General features: G+C 33.9%; 2 protein-coding genes across 2 annotated transcripts; one reads left to right on the top strand and one right to left on the bottom strand.

The window, feature by feature from the left end:
• Positions 1–638: 638 nt before the first annotated feature.
• dnajb11 (DnaJ heat shock protein family (Hsp40) member B11) lies at positions 639–5,259 on the bottom strand. Its single transcript, XM_081367640.1, has 10 exons — positions 5,041–5,259; positions 4,415–4,571; positions 3,334–3,431; positions 2,930–3,062; positions 2,606–2,748; positions 2,442–2,524; positions 2,282–2,339; positions 2,020–2,131; positions 1,464–1,623; positions 639–1,327 (listed from the first exon to the last, which is right to left on the bottom strand). Exons 1-10 carry the CDS (start codon positions 5,112–5,114, stop codon positions 1,263–1,265), a joined length of 1,083 nt encoding a protein of 360 aa, XP_081223766.1. The 5' UTR covers positions 5,115–5,259; the 3' UTR covers positions 639–1,262.
• A 441-nt stretch (positions 5,260–5,700) lies between these two features.
• Positions 5,701–8,104, top strand: rabl3 (RAB, member of RAS oncogene family-like 3). Its single transcript, XM_081368056.1, has 8 exons — positions 5,701–5,767; positions 6,039–6,130; positions 6,211–6,340; positions 6,465–6,579; positions 6,759–6,909; positions 7,020–7,091; positions 7,225–7,263; positions 7,459–8,104. The coding sequence occupies exons 1-8, from the start codon at positions 5,722–5,724 to the stop codon at positions 7,513–7,515; spliced, it is 702 nt and encodes a 233-aa protein (XP_081224182.1). The 5' UTR covers positions 5,701–5,721; the 3' UTR covers positions 7,516–8,104.
• Positions 8,105–8,681: the final 577 nt, after the last annotated feature.

The following is an 8,681-nucleotide window of genomic DNA, read 5'->3' as shown; positions in this document are numbered from 1 at the left end:
ATATGTAAAATAGTTTATATAAAAGTACCAATCCTAAAAACTCAGAAGACTAATCCTGGAGATTATTATTTGCTTCCATCTACTGGTCAAGTCAGTTGCTGCCTACCTAACAGAGGATGCAATACTGTACATTTTCACTGTAATCCCTTAATCTTAAGGAAATACAGCTAAGCAAGGTAAAAATGTGAAGCCATAAATAGAAATCTTCCATAATAAACAAATACTCTTATATTCTTATACTCTTATATACTTAATTTTTTAATAACTTCAATTGCTTTTAACAATAATTAGAAAGTTTTAATTTTCAACTTGAAAATGACAAATTATATTTCCCTGACTTGTGCACAAGTTATCCTAAGATGTTGTTCTGTTTTGTCTGGTGTGGTTCACAAAACTGCAAAGGAAAGTGACAAACTAGAAAGAGACCCAGTGGGCTGAACATCAGGAGGGGTTGTGAAGGAAACAAGAAAGTGAGTCTGTCACATAAAAAATTCACAGGAAAGAGCTGAACTATACTATACAGTTGAAGAGGTCTTTTGTTTGAACTTCAAAACCCAAGTAAATGCCCCAGAGAAAACAGACACACACACACAAATAAGATTTGTAGCTTGATGAACAAAAACTACACCAACTGCAAGAACCGTGATAAATCTGTTCTTTAAAACAAGCAGACCAAAGACTGAAGAGTCTAAGTTGAGAAAGTTCAATGAACTTACATTCATATAATTGTTTCTTTTTTAAAACACCTGAAGAAAAAGGTCTTGAAGACATACAGTGCTGAGGCAGGTGTTTAAATTGTCCTCTGGTTTGAAGTTTCAGTCCTCTTTCTGTTTTCGTTGTAGGTCTCAGGTCAACTGGCACTAATGCTGATCCATGAGTGGATGGTGGTTGACAGGTCATAGCAGACAGTTAGTGTCCAACACTTAAACTGATGGAAAATGTCTTGAACTACCTCTTGAACAGGGGAGCATGTAAGGAAAAACTAATTTTATCTTTGGGGTGGGGGTGGCATGTTTAACGAATTAAAAAAATACGTTCCATGAGAAAACAAGGCTTTTAAAAAACTTAAATGAAGGAGGAAATAATAATAAAAAGAAAATAAAAAAACATTAACATCAACCCTTCCTGAGAACAATCAGAAAAAAAACCCATTGCTTGTTCCTCGGTGTGCATTTAAGTGTGTGTGTGTGTGTGTGTGTGTGTGTGTGTGTGTAGGGCAGACAGGGACAGGGCGATCAGTCCTGATTTACTTGGCTGGTTTGTCAGTATCCCTGCAGTCCATTATAAATCTTTTGAGATGGTGCCTGTTTCAGAAGTTGTCTTATACCTGAGAAAAAAATATTTGTTGAATTTATTAACTCATAAATGCATAAAAAAAATCCAGAAACACCACAGTAGTCACACAGAAGAGGGACAATTTTTTAAAAATCCCATTTTTTATATTCTTTATAATGTTCTCTTACCATCTTTCTGTTGGTCATCAAGCTGCTCCTTTGGAAAATCTACATCAAAGGTGACTATGAGCGATCCACGGATATTGTTGTTGTCAAAATTTGGTAGGCCCTCACCCTTCTTCCAAATACGCGCTCCTGGCTTAGTGATTTTATCTCTCACAACGTGCACCTACAAGACCACAAGATGAGTCTCTGTGAGTTTGTGAACAGCCTTATTTTATACAGCAAACACAACAACACATGACAACAGGAGGATATTAGGGATGCACGTTATTTTGTGTTCATATTGCTGATCAACCAATCATTTTTAAGTAATCTGTACCTGTCAATACTAATGTAACTTTAAATTTGGTAATAAAGTAATTTAAACTCTGAATTATTTATTAAAATTAATTATTTATATATATATATAATTCACAGTCCAAATTTTACATTTTCAAATGTTGCATTCTAACATAAACATAAATCAAGTTCACACACACACACACACACACACACACACACACACACACAAAAAAAAAAAGAGTAAATCTGTTGACAGTAAAATCTGGGAAATTATACGTGCCTTGTGGCCATCTAAATGAGTGATGTCCATCTCAAAACCGACCAGAGCCTCTACCAGAGAGATGGTGACATTTGTGTAAAGGTCGTCACCTCTGCGCTCAAACAGAGGATGCCTGGACAAGAACAAATTTACATGTGATAAACTGAAACTCAATTTTAAATCTCACTCTTTCAAACAGCTACATTAATTGAAAGTATATTAAACATACATTAAGAGTTCAATTAATTATTCTTATCACAATAATATATTAATTTACTCTTACTTCAAAACTTTGATGCGGAAACGCAGATCTCCAGGCTCACCATCAATGTGAGGTTCACCTGTGGTCAGATACACACTTGCTAAATCATGTTGCAGTATCTAGCCAATTCATAAAATTAAGTGTTACTATACTGAGTTATCTGTACAATTATTTCCTATACCTTCCCCAATGAAAGGGTATTCCATCTCATCTCTCACACCCTGCTCGATCTCCACCTCTAGTGTTCGCTCTTCATTCACAAGCCTGGAAACAATGATACAGCACTTAATAGAAAATCATGAACCGTCTTGAGTCAAAGTGAGAGTGATTATCGGGCAAACTTACTTGATATTGGGGCATTCATCACAGACTACTTCCTGTGTCATCTGGAAGCGACCTGGTCCTAGCTGTGTGGTTCTCATTTCCTGCCGGCAGTTGCATTTTCTTTTGCCTGGCGCTTCTTTTGCTACAGGTTTGTTTCGTACCACCTACGTGTTGAAGAAGAGAGGAAACACAGGAAAGACAAGAAAAGGAAAAGGAGGTTACTGTACATTACCATGTGACTATGTACACTGCCAAACAAAAGCCTATAAAAGAACACAGAAGGTCTGAATACTACAGTACATCAGGAAGGAAATGGAGAGGGATCAAGAACAAAAAGAAACTCACCTCCACAAAATTCCCTGAATACACCTCTTCTAGGGTTACTTCAAGATCCAGGACGATGTCATTACCCCTGGGAATATCCCGGCCGGCCGGCTGCCTATTTCCACCGAACATAAACCCAAAGTCGCCGAAGAAACTTGAAAAACAACAAAAAAACACATGAATATCAGTGCAGTCACATAGTGTAGATTGAATGTGCCGTTACAGTCACAACATTTTTGTTTCAAACAGACATGCTTCTAAAACTAGATAAACAACTATGCATCAGACTTTTGAAAATCTATGATACAAGCTCATTTGACAAATCAAACAATGTTAATGGAAAAATGCACAAAAATATCAGCAGTTAACTGTTAAAGAAAATGTTAATTAGGTGGGTGCCATCTTAATATCGTAGGCTTGTTTACCTGGAGAATATATCACCATGTGAACTTTGATGACCTTCCTTTAACCCCTCCTCTCCATATGCATCATACTGTTTCCTTTTCTCCTCATCTGAGAGCACCTGCATTTAAAAAGCACCATAAGAAAATAGTATTTTTACTCTGGAAAAACACCATTTACTCACTTAAAGCCAATGTCAGAAATCAACTTTGCCCCCTGAAGTTGTTGTTCTACCTTTATGAGATTATTTTTGTTTAACAGAAGAACATAAAGGACACTTTAGTGTATAAAGCCATGATTAGATATTATGAAATATACAAAATGCTAGATAGCAGATAAATAACAGCCATTTTTGCCACCACATTTTAAAAAGCTGGGGCGTTTTTGTAGCTTTCTGTGTTGTTTTTGGCCCAGGCAAGCAACCTTGGATTAATTTCTAATTTCTTTCTTTTAAGCATCCTGCTGAAAAAACAACTCAGATGTTCAATCATAATCATATTATATACTCATCCTTAAGTTAATCATCCATAATTTAATATATAAATATATTTAAGTCTAATTATTAATGTTGCATAAAATATTTATAAATGAAAAAGTATACTTTACAATATTATTTATGTTACAATGAAGTCGACCAATGACTAATTTACTTTAAACAATAAATAATTTACTGTGTAAAAATGTAACTTTGTAATATTGTAGCCTACAATGTGTACAAGCTACACTAGCGATCCACGTCACAAATCAAATGAATGACAATGAGCAGATGTTTCAACCAATCAGAGGCAGCCACACATTTCTTCCAACCAATCAAATCGCTCCATCGGTTCGTTTCTAACAACAACGATAATGCTTGTCATATTCACTAGCATTATACTGACGTTTTGTTCAGAAATAATAAATATGTCTAGCGATGCTTTAGTGATACAATGCATAGCCAGTTCAAATATTTGTATTATAGTTTCGCATAATATTTGCATGAAAACTAAGTCACATCAATTTGAATATCTATAACGGAGTAAAATTGTCTTTGTTCAACATATGAAGCGTGGTCAAAACGAATAAAAAGCCCCACGTGAAATGACTCAACATAAACAGCCATACCTCGTAAGCAGCTCCAAGGTCTGCAAATTTGTCTTGGGCATTTGGGTCATCTTGGTTCCTGTCTGGATGAAGCTGCAATGCCAGCTTTCTGTAGGCTTTCTTAATATCTTTAATTGATGCTGATCTACTAACCCCCAAAATTTTGTAGAAATCCCTCCTGAAAATACACATTATTTTAGAACTTTTGAATCATAAATCTATTCATACATTCAAATTATTGATGAACAGATACAGCTACATAGATAAGTCTATTGATTTAACATAAACATCTTGACGAGGAAATCAGCCAAGGCACAATAAAAGCTTCATATATTTCTAAAATGTATATAAACGTGGCATCGATGACAAGCTGCAGCCTTGTTACAGCAATTATCGGCAGATACTTAAAAATAAAAAAATAAAAACAATGTCCTATTTTTAAAAAACACTCCGGGCTTTAAATAAACACATTAAATTACAATAAATAACGAGGTTATTTAAAGTAGTTTATGGCGAGATTCATCAGCATGATGCATGAACAGTGGCGTAGACCAATCACAGTGAAACATGTGTACCAGCCAGAGTAACGTTAGTGAGTTTATAATGCACTGAACCTAAACGATGGAAATAACACGATATTCACTTACCCAGCCAGCACTGTCACTATCAAATATAAAAGCAGAAAACACACACTCGACAGTTTCATTCCTCTAACCGCCATGGGTACTTGTGTTTCTTTCAGAAGTCCAATAAAACACACCGGCTTTCTGTGATGTCTATCAAAAAGCCTCTTCCTGCTCTGTCACAAGTCCCGCCTCTTTTTAAAAAGGAAGTTTTATAAAAGTTCTATCGAAAGAAGACTCACTGAATCAAGAAATCGTCATTATATTATATTATATTATATTATATTATATTATATTATATTATATTATATTATATTATATTATATTATATTATATTATATTATATTATATTATATTATATTGTAGTGTATTGTATTGTAATATATTACATTATATTATGTTATGTTATATTATATTATATTATATTATAATATATTATATTATATTATATTATATTATATATTAGAATATATTATATTGTTTATATTGTATTATATTATATTATAAATTCGGAATATATATATACAGAATATCCCACAAGAGCTATTACTAAATATAAGATGGAACTTTATTTATTTGAATTTATACTTTACTCAAATACTTATATTTTATTTTATTTTATTATCACTATTTCGTTCTGCACGCAACTTTTATTTTGTTTTCATAGACGTGCAGAGAGTTTACACAGTATACTTCCGGAAAGAAATGGCATCTTTGGATAGGGTGAAAGTGTTGGTCTTGGGAGATTCGGGTAATAAATATTATCTAAATAATCTATCGACCTTCTTTTCTGTAACCTATAATCATGTGAATGTAAATTTAAAATGTAAGTGTGTTGTATAATATTCGACTAAAGCTGGAGGTATTAGCCTGCCACATTAGCTTGGATTTCTGCAATACTAGTATTATTATTATTAGAATATCTATCACGAGGAACTTCATCCACTTAGATGTTTTACAGGAATACTTTGTAAGCCTCGATATGTCTCCTCTGATCAGTGTTATTTTATGTCTGTTGACAGGAGTAGGGAAGTCCTCTCTTGTACATTTACTTTGCCAGAATCAAGTTTTGGGGAATCCTTCATGGACTGTAGGCTGCTCAGTGGACGTCAGGGTACAGTGAAAATTATCAGTAATTATTATTAATTAACTGTGTTATTATCATAGCAAAACCTGTCTTGATTCTTTGCACAGGTACATGACTACAGAGAAGGCACTCCAGACGAGAAGACGTACTACACTGAACTCTGGGACGTTGGAGGATCTGTTGGCAGTGCCAGCAGTGTTAAAAGCTCTAGAGCTGTGTTTTACAATTCTGTGAATGGTTAAGTATCAGACACAAAAATTAAAAGTTGTATTTTCATGTGCTCAAAAAGAAAAAAAATGTTGGAACATTTGCAACGACTCTTCTTTAATGCTAAATCACTATGTTTGTCTTTTTCCTGCAGGCATTATTTTAGTTCATGATCTGACCAACAAGAAATCCTCCCAGAATCTGTACCGCTGGTCACTGGAGGCCCTGAGCAAAGACTCCTCTCCAACTGGCATCATTGTATCAAATGGGTGAGTCAAGGTTAACTTCAGATTCTGTTAGAATGATTGCATCAAGCATTTCTTCAGCTGAAATACAATGCTTATATTTTGTGGTAAATAAATCAGAATACAGTGAGCGAATATTTGATTATGTTTATAATTGCCTAGATATGCAGAAATAAGTTAATTCTGATGTTTTGCACTTGCAGAGATTATGATAGAGAACAGTTTGCAGAGAACTCAGTCCCTCTCCTGCTAATTGGCACCAAATTTGATCAGATCCCGGAAAACAAGAGGAATGATGTCCTGACCCGCACTGCCTTTCTGTCTGAAGACTTTAATGCGGAAGAGATTAACCTTGTGTGTGCCTTTTAGTGCTGTTATAATGTTTTAACCTAAACTAACATAAGCCAAAAAAATAATAATTTGTCCGTTATGCATTCTGAGCTTTTTCCTGCTTTTCTTCTCAGGATTGTACAAATCCACGGTATCTTGCGGCCGGATCATCAAATGCTGTTAAATTGAGCCGTTTTTTTGACAAGGTACTTTAATTAAACTAAAGTCTATATTTCCTTTTTGACCCTAATGATTCTCTGTCATTTTGTGAGTAAATGTCTGATATATCTATGTGCAATGTATTAACATGTATATATATATACGTTGTGTCTCTTTTAGGTAATAGAGAAGAGATACTTCACAAGAGACTCTAGCCAGGTGAGTGTGTGCTTTTTTTGTTTACATGTGACTTCAATTGTGTAGCCACAAATGTGCATTTTTGAAATAATGTTGTTTTGCAGTAGTTTTAGAGAATTACTTATATATGTAGATGTAATTAATTTATAATTAATTTTATTGTAGAATAATTATTTTGTTAATTGGCAACCTATTGTTTTATTTTTTTCTCCTTAGATGCAGAGTTTCACAGACAGGAGGCGCTTTAATTTCAAGAGTCTGCACAGTGATTGAGTGTACACATATACTTTAGATTGGTGGGTTTAGTCCTGTTCATAATCTGAATAAGCATATCAATATTCTTCTGCCATCATGTTCTTCTGCAAAGACCAAATAGTTTGAGGGAATGTTTTTTTGCACACACACAAAAAAAATAACATTAACATCCAGTTTACTCACATGTATCTCATATTCTGAGATTTTCTGTATTTTCATATTTTATTTTCAATTGCAATTTGAAATCAATAATTTGGGAATTTGAGGATAGGAGGACTGAGATAACCTCACAATAATCCTAAATTGGAAATATCCCATTTTCCCCCCTTCTCATGTTTACTGTTTGTACTAATGAGGTGACATGGACCCTTGTTTTCTTTGGTAAAAGGTCATCTATGTTTTTTTTATTTTATTAAATTAACCATTTCTGCTTAATCTTTAGGATCATCTGAAAGGGAAAAAAATCATAGATTTCATAGTTTTTATTGTTGATCTTTGTAATTTAAAAATAATAAGCCTTTGCTATATTAGCAAGCTGTTAATACTGTGCATGTACAGAACTCTTAACTCGTGACAACATTAAATAAAGATGCATTTCAATAAACTCTGTTAGTGTCCTCTTTTCCACTTCTTTATAGGATATATAATATATAGCAACCTAGTATTTATATATAATATATAGCAACACTGCATGTCCTATATTCTGAGATCAAGTATCGATGCCACATGATTCTACATTCTGAAGTGAACAGCAGCTTGAGAGTGACTTCCTGCAGCACCCTTGATGAACTTCGTGGATAGTTAATACCCCAGCGCAGCCAGCAACATGTTCACATTAGCTGACATTTTCCTGTTTGAACAATAATGTAGTTCATGTAATTTTCTTAAATCTTAAACATTTATAAACACCAAAATGCTTTGGTGTAATTCAGTCAACTATCAGACAAGGAAGCATGAATCAGTGATAACCTACAGTATAAACTTGTATACTGTATGGATACATGGATATTCATCTGCAATATAAATAAATAGATGTTAGACCCCCATTCATTGCCCAACTAGGATTTGAACGTGTTTTTAAAATAGTTGAATCAGCTTTATCTTAAGTATTTAAGAGTAGTTGGTTGTGAGTGACCGGATACACTTTCAAATAAGACAGAACAACATGTAAAAAATACATTTCC

The sequence above is a fragment of the Scardinius erythrophthalmus genome (assembly GCF_964197995.2).
Source record: "Scardinius erythrophthalmus genome assembly, chromosome: 6".
Classification (NCBI taxonomy): domain Eukaryota; kingdom Metazoa; phylum Chordata; class Actinopteri; order Cypriniformes; family Leuciscidae; genus Scardinius; species Scardinius erythrophthalmus.
Note: the sequence above shows the minus strand (reverse complement) of the source record. Positions and strands in the feature narration are given on the sequence as shown.